Source organism: Muscardinus avellanarius (assembly GCF_963383645.1).
Source record: "Muscardinus avellanarius genome assembly, chromosome: 10".
Lineage (NCBI taxonomy): Eukaryota > Metazoa > Chordata > Mammalia > Rodentia > Gliridae > Muscardinus > Muscardinus avellanarius.
The window spans coordinates 50,545,414-50,567,856 of record NC_137796.1 but is presented as its reverse complement, the minus strand read 5'-3'; the positions used below and the strand labels follow the sequence as shown (position 1 = coordinate 50,567,856).

The 22,443-nt window shown below is 50.1% G+C and overlaps 1 protein-coding gene across 2 annotated transcripts in view; it reads left to right on the top strand.

Annotated features, from left to right (window-relative positions):
* Window positions 1-22,443, top strand: part of RYR1 (ryanodine receptor 1) — a gene marked incomplete at both ends in the record, with an annotated part of 159,744 nt that overhangs the window by 98,520 nt on the left and 38,781 nt on the right. Inside the window, 18 exons of one of the 2 annotated variants that reach the window (XM_080704166.1) lie at window positions 104-344; window positions 2,092-2,179; window positions 2,304-2,396; window positions 2,963-2,977; window positions 4,199-4,369; window positions 5,752-5,811; window positions 6,074-6,208; window positions 6,587-6,699; window positions 6,869-6,965; window positions 7,431-7,537; window positions 10,457-10,508; window positions 10,631-10,699; window positions 12,818-12,917; window positions 13,554-13,633; window positions 13,725-13,801; window positions 16,491-16,564; window positions 17,350-17,367; window positions 18,463-18,543. In XM_080704166.1, coding sequence (XP_080560292.1) covers window positions 104-344; window positions 2,092-2,179; window positions 2,304-2,396; window positions 2,963-2,977; window positions 4,199-4,369; window positions 5,752-5,811; window positions 6,074-6,208; window positions 6,587-6,699; window positions 6,869-6,965; window positions 7,431-7,537; window positions 10,457-10,508; window positions 10,631-10,699; window positions 12,818-12,917; window positions 13,554-13,633; window positions 13,725-13,801; window positions 16,491-16,564; window positions 17,350-17,367; window positions 18,463-18,543 — 1,671 coding nt within the window. The remainder of the gene's footprint in view (window positions 1-103; window positions 345-2,091; window positions 2,180-2,303; window positions 2,397-2,962; window positions 2,978-4,198; window positions 4,370-5,751; window positions 5,812-6,073; window positions 6,209-6,586; window positions 6,700-6,868; window positions 6,966-7,430; window positions 7,538-10,456; window positions 10,509-10,630; window positions 10,700-12,817; window positions 12,918-13,553; window positions 13,634-13,724; window positions 13,802-16,490; window positions 16,565-17,349; window positions 17,368-18,462; window positions 18,544-22,443) is intronic. The other variant, XM_080704165.1, reaches the window with a different exon arrangement.

Sequence of the window (22,443 nt, the reverse complement as noted above, 5' to 3'; positions counted from 1 at the left end):
CAGAGGTTTAGGTCAGCAGTCATGGACTGGGAACTGAGAGGTCAGAGGTAGAGTCAGAGGTCACGGGTCAGCCACAAGTGACCCCAACCCCGTGCCCCTGCAGTGTTCGCCCAGCCCATCGTGAGCCGGGCGAGGCCGGAGCTCCTGCACTCACACTTCATCCCCACCATCGGGCGGCTGCGCAAGCGGGCCGGGAAGGTGGTGGCCGAGGAGGAGCAGCTGCGCCTGGAGGCCAAGGCGGAAGCCGAGGAGGGCGAGCTCCTGGTGCGGGACGAGTTCTCCGTGCTTTGCCGGGACCTGTATGCCCTGTACCCGCTGCTCATTCGCTACGTGGACAACAATAGGTCAGCCCATACCCACCTGTCCACTCCTGCTGTATCCGGACTGCAGCTCCCCCTCCTGATCCGCACCTCCGTCCTGACCTGCTGCAGCTTCTCCTGGCCCTGCCTGATCCCAGTGGCGCTTCCTCCCTTCCCGCCCCAGACTCCTACCAGCTGCACCCAACCAAGTCCAGTGCCTTGGGTTTGGTGGCTTCTGTCCCTAACAGACCCCCTGCCCTACACCCTACAAGGGTTGCAGTATCCGCCTTAGGGAGCTCCCTTTTTGCTCCAACACTGTGTCTACGTGGGTGGTGGATAGGGGTGTCTGGTTTGAGTTGTGATGGTCAGGCTTTCCTCCATCAGTGCAAGAAGAAAAGAGAGCAGTCCAGTTATGGCCAACTTTATTTTCATCAGGAACTTAGGGGTGTGTGTGTGTGTGTGTGTGTGTGTGTGTGTGTGTGTGTGTTTTCTTTACTGGAAATGGAACCCAGGGGCATTCTACTTCTGAGCTACACTTCCAGCCCTTTTTTTTTTTTCTTTTTCTTTTTGGTGGTACTGGGGTTCCTGGAAACCCTTTTACCTCCGGGCTACACTCCCAGACCTATTCTATATTTTTATTTGGAAACAGGGTCTCTTAAGCCAGCAAGGCTGGCTTTGAACCAGCGGGATCCTCCCGTCTCTGCCTTCCAAGCTCTGGGATTACAAGCATGCGCCACCACGCCCAGCCAGCCTTTTAAAAAGTATTTATTTATTTATTTATTTATTTATTTATTTATTGCAGTACTGGGGATGGAACCCAGGGGCATTCTACCTCTGAGCTACATCCCCAGTCATATATATACATATACATATATATATATATATATATATATATATATATACACACACACACACACATACATATATATTTTTTTTAAACAGGGTCTCACTGAGTTGCAAAGCTTCACTAATTAGCTGAGGCTGTCCGCAAACCATGATCCTCCTGTCTCAACCTCCCAAATGCTAGGATTACAAGCATGCACCACCAAATCCGACTATTTTTTATTTTTGAAACAGGGTCTCACTAAGTTGCTGAGGGTCTCATTAAGTCCCCGAGGGTCTTGTTAAGATGAACCTAAGATCCTCCAGTCTTAGCCTCCCAAGTATAAGGGGCATGTCACAACACACAATACTGCTATAAACTACCATATAACAGGGTAAAAACAATGTAGCAATACACCATGAAAGAACATACAGTGGTCCCTCCTCATCCAGAGTGTCAGTCATCTGCAGCCAGAAAATATTAAGTGGAAAATCCCGAAAATAGTTCCTCAGTTTTCTATTTCACACTACTCTGAGCAGCATGAAAAAATCCCCACTGTCACCAGTTTGATGCTTCTTTACATTTATATTTCAATAAAAAAAGTTAGAGAGAGAAAAAAAAATTAGAAAAGAAATAGAGCTGGGCCTGGTGGTGCACACTTTTAATTCCAGTACTTGGGAGGCCAAGACAGGAGGATCTCAGGTTTCAGGCTATCCTCAGCAACTTAGCAATTCCCTGTTTCAAAATAAACATAAATGGGGCTGGGGGTGTAGCTCAGATGTATAATGCCCCTGGGTTCAATTCCCAGAACCACCAAAAAAAAAAAAAAATGTGTTGTTTTAATGTTCATCTGAATGGCCAGATTCCCTAGAAAAGTGTATCTTTCCCCACTGGCTGTCTCCTGGCCCCACTCTCTCCTCTGAACTCTCTGGGCGGCCCCTTCCTGGGGTCCCCCTCCTCTGACCTCAGGGCGCACTGGCTGACAGAGCCCAATCCCAATGCTGAGGAGCTGTTCAGGATGGTGGGGGAGATCTTCATCTACTGGTCCAAATCCCACGTAAGTTCCATCCATGCCTGTGGCCTCTCCATAACCAGAGAAATTGCTCTCCACCTCTCCTCCCTCCCCCTCCGGCCCTCCCTCCCTCCCTCCCTCTGATCTCCAGCGCTGCTTCTCCCACCAGAACTTTAAGCGTGAGGAACAAAACTTTGTGGTCCAGAATGAGATCAACAACATGTCTTTTCTGACTGCCGACAACAAAAGCAAAATGGCCAAGGTGAGCCCTTTTTTCTGGGAGGACGACTCTGAAGGGAGGGAAGGAGGGAGGGAGCACCATCCAGGGCTTCCAACCTGACCCCTGGCCCCTCACCCCTCACCCCTCACCCAGCTAGCCTGTCTGGGTCCTGGGCATGTTCCCTGCGGCTCTCAGAGCAGCTCCTCTTGTCCCAGCTCCCGTTCCCTCCTCATCATCACCCTCCTCTTCCCTGTCACCCTCCTTCCCAGCTCCCTCTCTACCTCCCTTATCCTCATTTCCCTCCTCCCCATCTCCCTCTTCCTCCACCTCCCTCTTCCGGTCTCCCATCTCCTTCCTCCCCATCTCCCATTTGTTTCTTCCTCTCCCCATTTCCCATGCCCCACCCCAGCCTTCTCAGAACTGCCCTCTTCAGGGTCATAAAGAACAAGCCCACCCACCCCTAGCCAAGGTCTGGAAATGCTCAGCTCAGGGAGGGGTGGCAGGGTGGGATGGAGAAGCTGGGCTTCTGCCAAATTGGAGTTGGGTCTGGGGTTCTCTGTGAGGCTGGGGTAACCCTTCTTGTCTCTGTCTGCAACCCGGTGAAGCAGGCGGGAGACGTCCAGGTCAGCCCCAAGTCTGGGACCTTCTGCATGGCTCTTGGCTAATACCCTCTCCCACTCCAAGCCCTCAACCCCTCCAGAACTCTCCTGCCCCTGTTCCCCACCCTCATCCTTAGCTCCCAGTCCCCAGTTCCCTTTTCCTTCCTTCCCAACTACCCATCCCCTTCCCAACCCTCTGCTTTTGGCAATTTGTTGGATTTTTTTCTCTTTTTCTTTTTTCTTTCTTTCTTTCCTTTCCCTTTTTCTTTCTTTTCCTTCTTTCTTTTCTGTTCTTTTCTTTCTTTCTTTTTTTTTTTTTTTTGGTTTTCTAATTACCAAGAAAAAAAAAAAAAAGCAACCTTCAGCTTTTTTCCGAAGCATCCTGGGCTGAGGTCAGGGTGGGAAGGTGCATGGTTGGGGAGGCCACCCTCTCCGTGCAATGGTGTGAGGACTGGGCTTTGGACTCATACTTGAGTTGGAATTCCACGTTGGTACTTAGCTGTGTGTCTTTGGCCAAGCACCATCCTTTTGAGCCTCTAATGGCGTCCAGCCCGCGGCCCCGAGGCTCTGCGAGGACTCAGCAAGACGCATGCGTGGCACTTGGGTCGTGCTCGATGCTGCCAGCCATTGTGGATGTGGCTCTGGCCGCAGCTTGTCACTGGGGCTTCTCATTGGCATGATCGAGTGGCCCTCAGGGATCTGCATCCAAGGCTCCAGAACATGGCTGTGGGACTCTGTGCCCATGTTTCTGCTTCCAGGTTTTTCTGGGTCTCTTGCATCTTCTGTCCCTCATCTCCTTGTCCGTCTCAGTCTCTCAGTGTCCCTTTTTCTTCCAGCTTTTCTTGACTCTTGGACTCTTTGTGGGTCTGCATCTTTGTTTCATTCTTGGAAACTTGATCTTGGAATATGAAGTGTGTGGAGTTGTGCATGTTGGGGGGGGCAGGAGATCATTCTGGGACTTCTTAGGGGATTTTGAGAGAGGGTCGCCAGAGTTGAGAAAGGGCCAGCATTTGGGAAAATCTAGAAGGGCATGGATTAGAAGTTGGGATTGTGGGATGTGGACTGGGGTCTCAGAGGGTCAGGGATAGGGGGTGAAAGTGTGAGATTGGCAAGTCGGAGTGGAAATGGAGGTATGCTCCGAGGTTGGAGAGGGGTTCCTGGCATCCAGACAGGAGGCTGGAGCATGGACAGTGGTTGCGGTGGGGCTGGGGCAGGGGACTGGGACTGAGCCCTGTGTCCCCACAGTCGGGTGGCTCGGACCAGGAACGCACCAAGAAGAAGCGCCGGGGAGACCGGTACTCCGTGCAGACATCACTGATCGTGGCCACACTCAAGAAGATGCTGCCCATTGGTCTGAACATGTGTGCGCCCACCGACCAGGACCTCATCACGCTGGCCAAAGCCCGCTATGCCCTGGTGCTTGTCCAGACCCACCCAGCACCCCACTGGGCCCCTAAGACCGAGTGGACCCCTCAGGACCCCAGAGACCCTCCTCTAGGACCCCACCAAGTCCTCCTCCAGGACCCTGAATACTCACATCCCACTCAAAACTCTAACTGGGATCCACTGAAATCCACAAACCCACTAAGATCCCTGGAACTCTCAAGAGCTCTGAAACATTCCACCGAACCCCCATCAAGACTATGCCAAGCCTGATGGCACCCAGAGGACCCCCTGCCATACCAGAGCCACTCTGAGACTCCGCTGGGCCTTCTACAAAGACTCCCCAAAGTCCTTGGGCTCCACCAAGCCCTTCATTACCCCTGTCCTCTCCCATTCCCTCAGGAAAGAACATCTGAGCTCCCACAGATCCCTCCTCTTGTCTTTGGGACACTGCTGCCCCTCCCCTTGGACTCCTGATACCTATCTGAGCCCCCAAAGCCTCCCGAGAGCCCAGTGGGCCCCCTTCCTTGGGATCCTCATGGTCCTTTCCTCAGAATCACAGCCAAACCTCTGAGGTCTCAAGGATCCTAGGGGTCAATTGGCCCAGCCCTAGAGGCTTAAGCCTTCTGGGACCCCAGGAGGTCTCCCAGGACCCACTCACCACATACATGGACAATCCCCAGATCCTTTTAGTCTCAGGAACCCTAAGGAGCTCTCCTAGATTTCTGCTCCAAGACCCCTATAATCATCCCCACCAGGACCCTGCTAAGTACCTTACAGCTTATCAACCACCCCCCAGGATCTTTAAGAGCCTGGACCTACCCCCTTCCCAGTATCACAAGGCTCCTTTCCTGGGACTCGGAAAGCCCCTTCCCTTAGGACCTCAAGCTCCTCCAAGGACCCACTGAGTCCTACCAGGACCCCAAAGAGTTCCCAGGTCCCTGTAACCACTCTCATTGGCCCTCAAGGACCCCCACCCAGCTGACCCCTTCTTTGGCCCCTGTGTAATCAGCAGCCTGATTGACCTGCTTTAACCCGCTGTGACCTCTATGATCTTGCCAACTCCTTTCAACCCACTCCCCTCAACTCCCATGATCATCAGAAACTCCCTACCCCACTCCAGCCACCCTCCACCCCCATGACCCCTCTTTGGCCTTATAAGACCTTTGATGAGCTCCCTTTCTCACCTCTGTCCTCCTTAGACCTAGGGGGCCTCTAATCCTTACCGCCCTTTCAGGGTTCCCTCGTGTTCCCCTTATCCTTCTAGGACGCCTCTCTGGCTACTGTTCATCTTTGGGCCCTGTCAGTTTCTCCCGGGCCTCCCCACACACCTAGGATGGCAGGCCTAGAAGGGAAGGGATGTGGGTCAGGGAGGAGGCTGGGAACGCCAGAGTGACCCAACTATGCCTTCCCAGAAAGACACAGATGAGGAGGTCCGGGAATTCCTGCAAAACAACCTTAACCTCCAGGGAAAGGTATGCTTCTAATCTGCGACCCAATGAGGTTCAGGGAGTAATCAGAATAATAGCTCGTGTTTGAGCATTTGCCATGTACTGGGGATGGGAGAAGGGCTTTAACGGGCTCCCATCTTCCGGAACCTGTTCCGACCCGGATGGGGCGGGCAGTCCGGGGCCAGGAGGCGACGCTGCGGGGAGGGCCCCTAGACCCCGGCGGGCTGAGCAGGGAGGGAGCAGGTGGCGGCGGTGCCCTCACGCTGACGGTCCTCGCTCCCCTCAGGTCGAAGGCTCCCCGTCTCTGCGCTGGCAGATGGCACTGTACCGGGGCGTCCCCGGCCGCGAGGAGGCTGACGACCCAGAGAAAATCGTGCGCAGAGTGCAGGAAGTGTCCGCGGTGCTCTTCCACCTGGACCAGGTGGGTGGGGCCCGAGGGTTCTTACTGCTGAGTGGCCGGAGCGCGGGGCTGTGGGCGGGGCTTGGGACTGGCATCGGCTCTGTGGGCGGGGCCTGCGAGTAACTTTGCGTCTATGGGCGGGAACCGGTGATATTTGAGCGAACCTGCGGTAGGCACCATGTACTTCACCTCGGGATAATGGGTTGGGGATGGAGGTGTCCTAGGATGGAAATTTAGATCTGGAGGCAGATCTAGAACCTAAACTCTGCTGGTGAAGCTAAGGTGTCCTTTCCACCGCGAGTCCCACCTGCAGGTGGACATGGGGACAATCAATCACCCCGGGATTGGAGCGGGGGTGGGGAGCGAGTATGGGGACATGACGGACTGTCCTGCCCCCAGACGGAGCACCCTTACAAGTCCAAGAAGGCCGTGTGGCACAAGCTCTTGTCCAAGCAGCGCCGGAGGGCGGTCGTGGCCTGCTTTCGCATGACGCCCCTGTACAACCTGCCCATGTAAGGTCCCCCAGGGAGGAGGGAACCCCAAAGGCCGTGGAGGAAAGGTGGCTGGATGGAGCGCCAACACCAGGGGTCTTGGAAGTGGATGGGGTGGCATGTGTGGGAGGCCGGGGGTAGGGCATGGAGGAGGAGAGGTATTGGTTATGCCCGGACCTTCGCCCTGCAGACACCGGGCAAGTAACATGTTCCTGGAGAGTTACAAGGCTGCCTGGATCCTGACTGAGGACCACAGTTTTGAAGACCGCATGATAGATGACCTTTCAGTGAGCTGGGGCTTGCCTGGGGTGTGGGTTTAGAGCTGGGTAGGGCTAGAGGAACCCTCCACGTTGAGGGGTATAGACATGGAGCCCTGAGCCAGGCACCATGGTATGTACCTTGTAATTCCAGTACTTGGGAGGCTGAGACAGGAAGATGCAGGTTTGAGGCCAACCTCAGCAACTTAGTGAGGCCCTCAGCAGCCTAGACCCTGTTTCAGAGTAAAAAAAAAAAAAGAAAGAAAAAGGAAAAGAAAAGTCTGGGAGTGTGGCTCATTCTACAGGTAGAATGTCCCTGGGTTCCATCTCCACTACCACAAAATAATGAATGAATGAATGAATGAATGGGAGGCCCGGACTTGGGTAGAAACAGGATGCAGATATTGGAGAAGAGAAAAAACTCTAGTCTAATGAGGGGAGGTGGAGGGGACGGTAGAGACCCCTCCCCCAAGGCCTACTCCTCACCCTCCCCAGAAAGCTGGGGAGCAAGAGGAAGAGGAGGAAGAAGTGGAGGAGAAGAAGCCAGACCCCTTGCACCAGCTGGTCCTGCACTTCAGCCGCACTGCCCTGACTGAAAAGAGGTAAGGACACTTCCCAGCCTCAGAATCGCCCCCTTGGGGGTTTTGTTGATGTTACCTTCCTCTGAGGTGCTAAACAGAGTGATGGAAGGTTTGTGTCCTATGGTCACAAAATGGATGCTGCACTTCCAGACAGCAGGACCAAGTGCCATGTCCTGAAAAAATACCCAAACAGCTAACCTTTTATTTATTTGTTTGTTTATTTATTTGTTTGTTTATTGGTGGTACTTGGGATGGAACCCAGGGGCCTTTTACCTCCAAGCTACACTCCCAGACCTATTTTATATTTTTTATTTGGAAACAGGGTCTCTTAAGCCAGCGGAGGCTGGCTGCGAACCTGCGCGATCCTCCTGTCTCCGCCTCCCAAGCGCGGGGATTACAAGCGTGCGCCACCACGCCTGGCTACAGCTGACCTTTTAATGTCACTTTGCTAGGACGGGCAGGGCCACCCTATACCATTGCATAGGCTGGGCACTTCACAAGAGCATCTTATCTGAGGAGTTCACATCATAGGCAATGTAGGATTTACCAGGTTTTTCTAGAAGAAAATGTCTTGCTCAAACAAAATCAACAAAATCATCTGACAAATTTCCAGCAGATGGAAATGGTGGCTTTTTCTAATTCTCTCGAAGGCTTCATATGGGCTACGCACAGTCTTAGGAATAAATGGGAATAAGACTGCGGCTACTTGTGATAAGAATAATAATTATAAGTTGCCTCCCAATAATTGTAACTTGTAACAATAATAATAACAATAATAATAATAAGCAACATTAGAAAGTACTTATTATGTGTCAGGATTCATGCTAAGTACTTGGGATGTGAGTGTGTGTGTGTGTGTGTGTGTGTGTGTGTGTGTATACAACACAATATGAGGCAGACACTATTACCAATTCCTTTTTGTGGATGAGGAAATGGAGGACAGGAATTATTTTTCTTTTTTTTTTGGGGGGGGGCGTGTGTGGTACTGGGGGTGGAACCCAGGGGGCTTTTCTACCTCCGGTATACTCCTACACCTATTTTAAACTTTATTTGGAAATAGAGCCTCACTAAGTAGCTGAGGCTGGATTCAAACCTGCGCGATCCTCCTGTCTCAGCCTCCCAAGTGCTGGGATTACAAGCGTGTGCCACCATGCCCGGCTTTATTTTTCTTGTATAATATGTGGTCAGGAGCTGGACAGTGTGGGGCTGGGCAGCGGTGCAATGACACTGACAAGAATCGAGCTGTTTCTAACATTCTCCTCTACCACTCACAGGGTAGATGCTGCACTTCTAGGCATCAGAACCATGTGCCAGGCAGAAAGATGGGGAGCGACTTTTTGTTTCTAAGACCTTTGGGCCGGGCGTGGTGGCACACGCTTGTAATCCCCGTGCTTGAGAGGCAGAGACAGGAGGATCGCGCAGGTTCGAAGCCAGCCTCTCTGGCTTAAGAGACCCTGTTTCCAAATAAAAATATAAAAACGGGTCTGAGAGTGTAGCCCGGAGGTAGAAGGGTTTCCAAGAACCCCAGTACCACACACACACACAAAAGACCTTTGGTCTTTTATCCACCAAGGGAAGCTCGCTCCGGTGGGCTTCTGCACTTATTTTATTGGAACCCAGGGGTATTATACCTCTGAGCTATACCCCCAGCCCTACTTTTTATTCTTTATTTTGGAATGTGGTCTGACTAAGTTGCAGAGGACCTCACTTGAGGCTGTCTGCAAACCATGATCCTCCTGTCTCAGCTTCCCAAGTACTAGGATTACAAGTGGCTTTATTGGCCAGAATTCTTGTGTGTGTGTGTGTGTGTGTGTGTGTGTGTGTGTGTGTGTTTGTGTGTGTTACTGGAGATAGAACTCGGGCATTCTATCTCTGAGCTATACCCCCAGCCCTATTTTTTTTATTTTTTATTTTGAAACAGGGTCTCACTGAGTTGCAGAGGGCCTCACTAAGTAGCTGAGGCTGTCCGTGAACCCGGGTCCTCCTGTCTCAGTCTCCCAAATGCTGGGATTACAAGCGTGAGCTACCACTCCCCACTTATTGACCAGAATTCTAACACCAGGCCACCACTAGTTGCAAGAGACACTGAGAAATCAAATCTCCTATTTTCCTTCTGGTGGGAGAGTCATGACTGTGAAGTTAGACTATCCAGATTGAATCCCAGTACAAACTGTGAGGCCTTGGCCAAGAAAGATCTTTTGTGTCTGCTGGGTATGATAGGGCATGCTAGTAATCCCAGTATTTGAGAGGCTGAGACGGGAGGATCACAGGCTCAAGGGCAGTGTGCAGTAACTCAGGGAAACCTGTTTCAAAAATAAACAATAGCCAGGTGTGGTTGCACACGCTTGTAATCCCTGCGCTTGGGAGGCTGAGACAGGAGGATCGCGCAGGTTCGAAGTCAGCCGTGCTGACTTAAGAGACCCTGTTTCCAAATAAAAACTATAAAATAGGTCTGGGAGTATAGCCCGGAGGTAGAAGGGTTTCCAGGAACCCCAGTACCACAAAAAAAAAGTAAACAAATAAAAATAATTAAATAAAATAGGGCTAGGAGTATAGTTTGGAGGTAGAAGGCCACTGGGTTCCACCCTCCACTACAACACAATAAATAAATAAATAAATATAAAAATAAAAAGAGGCTAAGGGTGTAGGTCAGAGGTAGAATACCCCTGGGTACAACAAAAAGAAAAAAAAATCCTTGAATGCATTTGACTGGACCAGCATGGACCACATGATCACCTCTTACCCATATTATAGCCAAAAAGATAGGAAGTATAAATTAGCACAGCTTTTGTCACATGCCGCCCTGGCAATGCACAGTCCATCCACCAAGACCACAGCCGGGCGTGGGGAGGGTGGTTCTCCAAAAGGGGAATGGGAGGCTGTTATGAGATGAGGGTTTCTGTCCCCTGGATCCTGACTGTTTCCCCGTTACTCCCTCAGCAAACTAGACGAGGATTACCTGTATATGGCATACGCCGACATCATGGCCAAGGTGAGGTCCTGTGCCACTCATCCAGCTGCCCTTCTCCCCAACGCAATGCCTGTCCACCAAAAGGGCTGGGGGGGGGGGCTCCTTTGTTTACTACCACCCTTTGACTGATGTCGCCTCCCCAGAGCTGCCACCTGGAGGAGGGAGGGGAGAACGGTGAGGCTGAAGATGAGGAGTCTGAGGTTTCCTTTGAGGTAGGTGGGACCTGTGGGTCCTAAAGGAAGGGATGGGGAGCCTGACTTCAGGCATCTCCCATTCATTTGGCGATCACAGAGCAGTGCTCGGGGACACAGTGGGACACAGGTCAGCCCATTGGGGAGACGCACACAGCAACGAAACAGTAGCAGCACAGAGTGCTCACATGGTAAGGGGGAAGCACAGCCAAAGAGTTGGGGCCAGGGTGGGGGCAGCTCAGGGGTGGATGGCAGCCCAGGCCATGCCCAGCCCAGTGTGGGCGAAGGCTTCTCAGAGGAGGAAGTATCCAAGCAGGAGGATAAAAGGAATGTGCCAGCTGAAGAATAGAAATGTTTCCAGTAGAGAGAATGACATATGCAAAGGCCAGACAGTGATTAAAAAGCCGGGCGTGATGGCGCAAGCTTGTAATCCCAGCATGTGAGAGGCTGAGACAGGAGGATCGTGGTTTGTGGACAGACTCAGCTACTGAGTAAGTCCATTTGCAACTCGGTGAGACCCTGTTTCAAAATGAAGACTAAAAAATAGGGCTGGGGGTATAATTCGGAGGTAGATTGCCCCTGGGTTCCATCCCCATTACTATTACTTAGGAGCTGGATGCTCTGGCACAAGCCTGTAATCCCAGTACCTGGGAGGTTGAAACAGGAGGATCACAGGTGCAAGCCAACCTCAGTAACTTAGTGAGACCCTGTTTCAGAATATAAAGGGGCTGGGTTTGGTGGAACATGCCTGTAATTCTAGTACTTGGGAGGCTGAGACAGGAGAATTGTAGGCTCAAAGCCAACTTCAGTAATTTAGTGAGATTCTGTTTCAAAACAAAACAAAAATAAAAATAGGAAAGGGCTGGGTGAACCGGGCATGGTGGTGCACGCTTATAATCCCAGTACTTGGGAGGCTGAGAGAGGAAGATCCTGCAGGTTTGAAACCAGCCTCAGCTACTTAGTGAGGCTCTCAGCAACTTAGTGAGACCCTGTTTCCAAATAAAATATACAAATAGGTCTTGGAGTGTAGCCCGTAGGTAGAAAGCCCCTGGGTTCCATTGCTAGGACCACAGAAAAAGAGAGGGGGCTGGATATGTAGCTCAGAAGTAGAATGCCCCTGTGTTCAATCCCCAGTACCACAAAAAAGGGGTGCCTGGAGCTATAGCTCAGAGGTATAACACCCCTGGGTTCAATCCCCAAGACCAAATAGAATAATAAATAAATGTTTCTTTATAAAATAAACCTGTAGAGGAGTAAACAAGTATGAAACAGTTATCAAGATATTGGAAAACCCAATCTGTGATTCAATAATACACAGTATTTATTCATCAGTCCAACAAGAAGTCCTAAAAAGCTACTGTACTTGAGAAGTAATGATAAGCACATGTGATATGTGATATTTCAAGATGTCCACAGTGACAATAATGTGATATGGAACATCTGTGATTTTGTGCGGTGTGTGTGTGTATGTGTATGTGTTACTAGGGATGGAATCCATGGGCCTTCTACCTCCAGGCTATACCCCTAGTCTTATTTTATTTCTTTTTTGGAAACAGGATCTCACTAAATTGCTGAGGGCCTCACTAAATAGCTGAGGCTGGCTTCGAACCTGTGATTCTCCTGTCTCAGCTTCCCAAATAGTGGGATTACAGTGCCATGCCCAGCTTTTTTTTTTTTTTTTTTTTTTTGCAGTTTTGGGGATTGAATCCAGGGCCTTACCCATGCTAGACAAGTGTGCTACCAACTAGCTACATCCCCAGCCCTATCTGTGATTCTTTTTGGTGACAAAACCACACATTGCACCAATACTGCTGTGATGAACACCTCATCCATAATGCAAAGATATGCTGCATTCCCCTCCCGCGGTATCAAGCGTGAACGTGTAACTTTTTTCCACACCCAAGTACACAGATGTCCTGGACTCTATGCATTGACCCTTGGAGGACCCTAAGCCCAGGGTAAAGCTGGCCCGTGCCCAGCCTGATTCACACAGTCCTCCGTGCCTCGCCCACACTCATATTGAAGGAGTGCGTGCTAAACATGGCTGCAGTGGGCAGGACGGGGGTGGGGTGGAGGCTGTGAGGGGAGGCTGTGCTCAGAGCCTGGCCTCACTTGGCCCCACATCTGCTCCCTGCCCAGGAGAAAGAGATGGAGAAGCAGAGACTGCTGTACCAGCAGTCGCGGCTGCACAACCGGGGGGCTGCTGAGATGGTGCTCCAGATGATCAGCGCCTGCAAAGGTGCCCGTCCGTCGCCTGTGCACACCCTCCCTGTCCTCACTCTCCCCGGTGCACCCATTCCCTGGATGCTCCCTGGCGGTCCAGGGTGCGTGGCCCAGCACACAGCCTGGACCACCATTACAGGCCTAGTATCTGCACTCACACCCAGAAACCCTCAGCACCTGAGTGAGACCCTGTTTCAAAATTTATAAAAAGGAGCTGGACGTGGTGGCGCACGCTTGTGATCCCAGCATTTGGGAGGCTGAGATAAGAGGATCGCGGTTCGCAGACAGCCTCAGCTACTTAGTGAGGCCCTCTGCAACTCAGTGAGAGCCTGAAAAAATAAAAAATAGGGCTGAGGATATAGCTCAGAGGTAGAATGTCCCTGGGTTTTACCCCCAGTGCCACAAAAAAATATATATATATATATAAAAAAGCCTGAGTGTCTAACTCAGAGGCACAATGCCCCTGGCTCAATCCCCAATACCAAAACAAAGTTCCCCTTGTGCCTGGCCTTGCAGTTTCCCCATCCTTCAGCTGCGATCACTGCACACATTTTCATCCCCTGCTCTCGCACCCCTGGCATGGCTGGGTTTTTTTTGGGGGTGTGGTACCCAAACTGGTGGCACTTTCTTGCCCCACCCCCACTCCCTGCAGGGGAGACAGGTGCCATGGTGTCCTCCACCCTGAAGCTGGGCATCTCCATCCTCAACGGAGGCAATGCCGAGGTGCAGCAGGTAACCCAGACACAGGCGCTGGGGGGGAGGGGGAGGGGTGGGGTTTCCTGTGTCACCCCCAGCTTCCCTTTCCCTGCTGTGCCCTCTGCAGAAAATGCTGGATTATCTGAAGGACAAGAAGGAAGTTGGCTTCTTCCAGAGCATTCAGGCGCTGATGCAAACATGCAGGTGGGCTCCAGGGTCCGCGCCCCTCCTGCTGCCACCGCTTCCCATTCGAGTTGTGCACACTTCGTCCAGGAAAGGAGACCCACTCAGAGTAGCTCAGACACCAGGGGTTTGTTATAAGAATTAACATGGAACAACAATGTGAATACAGAATGTCACTGGCTTAAAGAATGTGGTGGTGCATGCTGTAATGCCAGTACTTGGGAGGCTGAGGTAGGAGGATCGCAGGGTTGAAGCCAGCCTCAGCAGTTTAGTGAGGCTTTCAGCAATTTAGTGAAACCCTGTTTCCAAATAAAATATAGGTCTGGGGGAGCCAGGTGTGGTGGTGCATATTTGTAATACCAGCATTTGGGAGACTGAGACAGGAGGATCACAGGTTCGCGGACAGCCTTGGCTACCTAGTAAGGCCCTCTGCAACTTAGTGAGACCCTGTTTCAAAATAAAAATAACATTTGGGAAGCTGAGACAGGAGGATTGCTGGTTAGTGGGCAGCCTCAGCTACTTAGTGAAGCCCTTTGCAACTCAATGAGACCCTGTTTCAAAATAAAGGTCTGGGTGTGTAGCTCAGAGGTAGAATTCCCCTGGCTTCCATAGCCAGTACAGAAAAAAAAAAAAAAAAAAAAAAAAAGAATAAAAAAGAAATAAGTCACCGGGCATGGTGGCGCATGCTTGTAATCTCAGCGCTTGGGAGGCTGAGACAGGAGGATCACAGAGGTTTGAAGCCAGCCTCAGCTATTTAGTGAGGCTCTCAGCAACTTAGTGAGACCCTGTTTCCAAATAAAATATAAAAATATAGGTCTGGGAGTATAGCCCGGAGGTAGAAAGCCTCTGGGTTCCACCCTCAGTACCACCAAATAATAATAATAATAATAATAATAATAATAATAATAATAATAAATAGTATTAGTAATAAGAAGCCAGGCATGGTGGCGCATGCTTGTAATCCCAGCATTTGGAAGGCTGAAACTGGTGGATCCAGGTTCTCAGACATCCTCAGCTACTTAGGCCCATTGCAACTCAATGAGACCCTGTTTCAAAATAAAGAAGAAAAAATTAGGGCTGGAGGTGTAGCTCAGATGTAGAATGCCCCTGGGTTCCATCCCCAGTACCACAAAAAAAAAAAAAAAGGAAGCCAGGTATGGTAGCACACTTGGAATCCCATGTACTCCCAGTATTTGGGAGGCTGAGGTAGGAGGATCGCAGGTTCGAGGACAGCTTCAGCAAGTTAATGAGACTCACATCAACTTAGTAAAACCCTGTTTCCAAGAAAATAGAAATCAAATAGTGCTGGGGATGTAGTTTGGAGGTAGAATGTCGCTGAGTTAAATCTGCAGTGCTACAAAAAAAGAGAGGGGTGGGGGCTAGGGGTGTATTTTCAGAGGTAAAATGCCCCTGGAGTCTATCCCCAGTCAAAAAAAAAAAAAAAAACTTGTATACTCCTAGCCACTCAGGAGGCTGGAGTAGGAAGATCAAAATTCTATACTGCTAGGGGTGGTGGCATATGCTTGTAATCTCAGTACTTGGGAGGCTGAGACAGGAGGATCACAGATTCACAGCCAGCCTCAGCTATGTAATAAGGCCCTGCACAGCTTAGTGAGACCCTGTTTCAAAATAAGGAATAAAAACAAATAGGGCTGGGGGTATAGCTCAGAGGTAGAATACCCCTGGGTTAAATCCCCAGAGCCAAAAATAATTTTTAATGTTAGCCTTGGCAACTTAGATGCTGTCTTTAAGTAAAAAATAAATATGGGCCAGGCATGGTGGCGCACGCTTGTAATCTCAGCATTTGGGAGGCTGAGACTGGAGGGTCGTAGTTCGCAGACAGCCTCTGCTACTTAGTGAGGCCCTCTGCAACTCAGTGAGACCCTGTTTCAAAATAAAAAGAAATAAAAAATTGGGCAGGGGTTGTAGCTTGGAGGTCGAATGCCTCTGGGTTCCATCCCCAGACCTGCAAACAAACAAACAAATAAATAAATAAATAGATAAATAAATAAATACAGCTGAGCAGGGTGTAGTGTCCCATGCCTGTAATCTCAATACTTGGGAGGCTGAGACAAAAGGATAGCAGGTTAGAGGCCAGCCCCTGCAATTTATGGAGGCCTTCAGCAATTTAGTGAAACCTTGTTTAAAAATAAAAAATAAAAATAAAATCAACCAGGGGTGTAGCTCAGGGGTAGAATGATCTTGGGTTCAATCCCTCTTACCACCAAAGCAAATAAATAAATAAGGTGGGAGATGTAACTCAGTGGTAGAGTGTCCCTGGGTTCAATTCCCAGTCCCAAAAAAGGGAGGGAGGGAAGAAGGGAGGGAGGGGAAAGAGAAAAAGAGTTGTCTTATAGATTTCAGGAAATGGAATCAGTAGGTGGTTGGGACTTTGAGGGGAAGTCAGTATCAGGAAAGCTGGAGCTGCCTCTGATGACCCTATTAACATGACTCCACCATTGTCCTCCTTTGTCCTCCTCTTGCTGTCCCCTGACTTCTCCCCTCTGTGGCTTTTGCTCCCGGTACCCCAAGTGAGTGCTGTTGTCCTCCGGACCCTGCCTTACTCCCTAGGCCTGGACCCTGTAGCTTCTGCCCACTCCTAGTTTGGGGCTGCTCCTCCTCCTCACGGCCTCCCTCAGCTCTCCAGCCCCTGGGTGAGAGCAGGGCCGAGGCCTCCTGCCCTCTCTCCCATCTCCCTTTCTTTCCTTAGCGTTCTGGATCTCAACGCCTTCGAGAGACAGAACAAGGCAGAGGGGCTGGGCATGGTGAACGAGGACGGAACTGGTGAGGCCCTCTCCTGGGCTCCCCTCTCCCTGGGACATCGTCTTCCTTCAGGACCCACCGCCACCGCCCAGGGCCCCTGTCTCCAAGACACCTCTTCCCAAGAGCTCCCATGCCCCCCACGAGGGTCCCCAGCCCCAGCTCCCCATTCCCCCAGGGCCTCTCTCCCCCCACGGTGGCCCCCAGCCCCAGCTCCCCATTCCTCCAGAGCCTCCCTCCCCGTGGCCCCCAGTCCCGGCTCCCCATTCCCCCAGGGCCTCCCTCCCCCACGGTGGTCCCCAGCCCCAGCTCTCCATTTCCCCAGAACCTCCCCCAACCATAGTCTCCAGTCCCGGCTCCCCATTCCCGAGTCTCCCTCCCCTCGGCCCCCAGTCCTGAGCGTCAGTCATTCCGTCCTGTGTTCTCTCACCCATCACCACATCACCCTGCCCCCCACGTACCCCAAGTCTCCACCCTGGTTGCTGTTCTCTCATTAATGTCCCTAATCCGGGTTAATCGAGTCTCCTCTGCCGTGTTTTGACGTGTCTAACCTTTCCACCCGATACTCGCCTCCTGCCCTCCATCTCTACCTGCCTCTCTCTTTTCCATCTTCCTTTCCCTGGCTTTTGCCCTCCTTCCCTACTCTCTCTCCCCGACCCGCTTCCTCCTGTCTCCTCCTGGCTCCGTCTCTCCGGGGCCTTTTCTTTCTCTGCTCTGTCTCTGTACCTGTTTGTGTCACCGTCTTGCGTCTGTCTTTCTTTTTCCCTCTTTTCTCCTGCTTCCTCCTCCCATCCTGTTGGCTGCCCCAGTCATCAATCGCCAGAACGGTAATTCCCCCCGCCCAGCCCTTGCCTGTGCTGCCGCCCCTTCCCTTCTCCCCCTCCCCCCGGGGGCTGAGGATCTGGGACGTCCGTCTGTCCGGGCGGCGGGCGAGGGAAGAGCCCTTCAGGGGGTGCGCCCTGCCCGTGGACAGCCTTGATCAGGAGTCTAGCCACCGAGATTCGGGCTCCAGATTAGCCAGTGACAACGCGTGGGACTGTGGGCAAATCTCTTAGCTTCCCTAAACCTCAGTTTCCCGGCGTGTAAAACAGAAGTTAGAGGAGATAGCAAAGGTCCTTTTCCAGCTGGATATTCTCAGACTTCCAGACCCAGATTCGCAGTCCCGGGGTGGGGTGACCCTACTCCCACCTTCTCGCTCCCGATGCCCCGACCCCTAATTGGTCGGTCAGCGGGTTTCCCGTCTACCAACCACCAAATTGGTTGCCTCCAGCATCCACTTTGATTGGTGTGCGCGTGCTCCCTCTGCGCCTGCTCTGGTTGACCCATTCACGGTCTAGTCTCCTCCCTTACAGCCCAACATGATTGGCCTCTTTCACATGTCCATTCTGATTGGCTCATGTTTACATGCCGCCTCTCTGCTTCTTCTGGATTGGCTGCTCTTGAGGCATCTGGGTCAATTGATTTTCAGTCCCTATCTCTTATCCCAGCCCAGTCCTCCCCTGCTCAGAGCCTTTGCTTGACAGTGACCCCCAAACTCCATAATCCATTAACCCCTGCAGCCTGGAGGGGGGCGGAGGGAGATACCAGTTGCCTGAAGTCTGGTGGGTCAGCAGACGCCCCCAGATGTCACACAAGCAGTGACATCAGAGGGACACCGGTGCTGTAGAAAGACACTTGAGACCCCAGCTTCATGACACAGGGCCCCTCGGTCTCCACCTGCTGACATTGTGGACTCTGAGGTCGAGACTCCTTGTGTCATGGATGCCCACGACCCTCATAGTGTCTTTGAAGTGGCGGCTGCTGCTCCCAGAACCTCCACGCTCTGTGCATGTGTGTGCGGTGTGCATGGGCTGCGTGCATGGATTTGCTGCCTTCTGGCCAAGCTGACCCTTCTTGGGCCCTGCTCCCTCCCTCCCACCCAGGAGAGAAAGTCATGGCAGATGATGAGTTCACACAAGACCTGTTCCGATTCCTGCAACTGCTCTGCGAGGGGCACAATAACGGTGAGGACACGGGTGGGTGGAGAGGAAGCTGAGGCCCGGGGTCCCCAAGTTAATTTCCAGTCTCTTCTTGCTCTTAGTAACGATGATGGCCCCACCAGCCATGCAGGCCGTGTCTAGCTGCAGTCTACTTACCTTCCAAAACACCTCTAGAATTTAGCCACTTACCTTCACATTACTGCCTGGGTGACTCCCTAGGCGCAACCTGCCAAAACCCAATTTGGCCCCAAATCAGTTTGCCCAGATGGGTAATTTGTCACACTCCATTTCCCCACAGGCATTTGGCAGCACTTGCTACAGTTTAGGACAAGGGGTTGATCTCCATACTTTGGGTTGAGAGAGGGAAAAAATAGTCTAACATTTTAAAGATGAGTCTATTAGATTAATTCACTTGTTTTGTGTATAAAACATAGTGCCAGGAAGAAGGTCTAATATATTCTTTTCTAACATAAGGGTTTTCACAAGTTTTGTTCTGGTTCAGATAATTTAACAAGCTCAAGGGTGCCACAGCAAGATGATTTAAAAAACACTGTTCACGGGAAAGTAGGACCTCACGGAGCACACAAAAGCTCACACCACTGAAGGAACAGTCGAAACCCTGTACAGCATCCTACCCAAAGCCATTTCCTATAACAAACATATATAATCTCAAGGTTGTGGTTACAGCACTTAGCAGGTGCTTATGAAACCACAGACTACCGGAAATTAACTTTCATGACAAAAATCGGAGTGATAATCAGAAGCCTAACTTCCAAGCTGGGTTTGGGGGCACGTGCATGTAATCCTGGCAACTCAGGAGGCCGAGGCAAGTGGATCTCAAGTTCAAGGGCAGCTGAAACTATCTTAGAATAAAAAGAGCAGGACATGGTGGCACACACCTGTAATCTCAGTACTTTGGAGGCTGAGACAGGAGAATCACTGGTTCAAGGCCAGCCTCAGAATACAAAAAATAAGCTGGGCGTGGTGGCGCAGGTTTGTAATCCCCACGCTTGGGAGGTGGAGACAGGAAGATCGCGCAGGTTCAAAGCCAGCCTTGCTGGCTTAGGGGACCCTGTTTCAAATATATATATATATATATATATATATATATATATATATATATATATTTAGGTCTGGGAGTATAGCCCAGAGGTAGAAGGGTTTCCAGGAACCCCAATACTGAAAAAAAATAAGGCTGGGGTGTATCTTGGAGGTAGAATGCCTCTGGATTCAACCTCCAATACCAAAAACAAAATAAGATAAAATAAAAATAAAACAGCTGGGGATGTAGTTCAGTGGTAGAGTGTCCTTGGATATGATTATATATATATATACATAAATACATACATATATATATCCCATGTGTATAGTACCATATATACACACAAATGTAACTTCCACAGAACCTTCACTGCACTTGGAAACTTCTTAAGCTTTCTGATTAGAGGTCAGTCTCAGCAATTCTGCAAGAGCCTGTTTCAAAATAAAAAGTAAAATAGGGCTGGTTTCAATCCCCAGTACTAAAAACAAATAAGATTTATTAAATACTTTTGTGCCATGTGAAACTAAGTTTTTTGTTGTTGTTTTGCTTTGTGGTACTGGGGATTGAACTGAGGGACATTCCACTTCAGAGCTCCACCCCAGCCCTGTTTTTAAAAATTCTTTATTTTGAAACAAGGTCTTACTATGTTGTAGAGAGCCTAAGTAGCTGAGACTGACCTCGAACCTGAGATCCTCCTGTCTCAACCTTGAAACTAAGATGTGTGTGTGTGTGTGTGTGTGTGTGTGTGTGTGTGTGTGTTACTGGGGATGGAACCCAGGGGCTTTTCTACCTCCGGGCTATACTCCCAGACCTATTTTTTATATTTTATTTGGGAATAGGGTCTCACTAAGTTGCTGAGAGCCTCACTAAGTAGCTGAGGCTGGCTACAAACCTGTGCGATACTCCTGTCTCAGCCTCCCAAGTACTGGGTTTACAGGCGTGCACCACCATGCCCGGCTTGAAATTAAGATTTTTATTCTTTAATTTTTTTCAACTTTTTTCATTTTTTTTCCAGTACTGGAGATGAAACCCAGGGGCATTCTACCACCTCCAAGCTATACCCCCCAAGCCTTCTTTTTTTTTTTTTTTTTTTTTTTTTTTTTTTTTTGCAGGTCTGGGGATGGAATCCATGGGCATTCAACCTCCAAGCTATACCCCCTGCCCTAATTTTTATTTTTTTATTTATTTTTATTTTTATTTTGCGGGTCTGGGATGGAACCCAGGGGCATTCAACCTCCAAACTATACCCCCTGCCCTAATTTTTAATTCTTTATTTTGAAACCTGGTCTCACTGAGTTGCAGAGGACCTCACTAAATAACTGAGGCTATCTGCGAACCGCGATCCTCCAGTCTCAGCCTCCCGAATGCTGGGATTACAAGCATGCGCCATCACGCCCAGCCCCTGTCCTAATTTTTATTCTTTATTTTGAAACAGGGTCTCACTAAGTTGCGGAGGGCCTCATAAGTCACTGAGGCAGTCCGTTGAACCGCAATCTTCCTATCTCAGCCTCCCGAATGCTGGGATTACAAGCGTGTACCACCACGCCCAGCTTTTTTTTTTTTTTCAGTAATTCTAATAGGTTCTCAAATGTAATCTTGTGTTGGGCTGGCATGTAGCTCAGTAGCAAAGTGCTGGACTGGCAAGTGCACCACCCTGGGTTCGATCCCCAGTCCAAAAAAAAAAAAAAAAAAGACCTCGTTTAATTTTATTATATATATGTGTGTGTGTGTGTGTGTGTGTGTGTGTGTGTGTGTGTGTTACTGGGGTTCCTGGAAACCCTTCTACCTCCGGGCTACACTCCCAGACCTATTTTATACTTTTTTTAAAAATTTGGAAACGGGGTCTCCTAAGCCAGCACGCGTGGCTGGCTTCGAACCTGCGCGATCCTCCTGTCTCTGCCTCCCAAGCGCGGGGATTACAAGCATACGCCACCACGCCCGGCTTAAAGACCCCCTTTAAATGTGATCCTATGGGTCTGAGGACCTCACTCTAAGAATCAGCACTTATGTCAGCATTCTTTTTAATCTTTTTAAGGACCACTAAAAACTGCTCATGCTTGGACTGGAGAGGGGAGTATAGCTCAGTGATAGGGCACTTGCTCAGAATGAGCAAGACTCTGGATTCCATCCTTAGCACTGAAAAGGAAACCAAGACAAAACAAAACAAACAGCAAAGCTAACTAAGGCCTCTGGAGCACCTATGTACCAGGTGCTGCCCACAATTCTTCATGTATGCTAACATTTTATTTATTTATTTATTTATTTATTTATTTATTTATTTATTTATTTATTTATTGGTGGTACTGGGATTCTTGGAAACCCTTCTACTGCCGGGCTACACTCCCAGACCTATTTTATATTTTTTAATTTGGAAACAGGGTCTCTTAAGCCAGCGAGGCTGGCTCCAAACCAGCGTGATCCTCCTGTCTCCGCCTCCCAAGTGCGGGGATTACAAGCGTGCGCCACCACGCCCGGCCCAAAGTCGTATTTTTAAATGAGGAATTTAAGCCGAGCATAGTGATGCACACTTGTAATCCCAGCATTCGGGAGGCTGAGACCGGAGGATCGCGGTTCGCTGACAGCTCCAGCTACTTAATAAGGCCCTTTGCAATTCAGTGAGACCCTGTTTCAAAATAAAGAATAAAAAAAAAAATAGGGAAGGGGGTGTAGCTGGGAGGTAGAATGCCCCTAGGTTCCATCCTCAGACCCGTAAAAAAAAAAAAAAAAATAATAATAATAATAATAATATTCTTAGATGAATACATGTTCCTCCATCTACTTCTGACACATAGTAGGTACTTGATAGACAGTTATTAAGTAAATGAGGCTTCTTAGTGTTTGGATAAGTTATATTCTCTCTTTCCCTTCTAGCGTGTAATTAT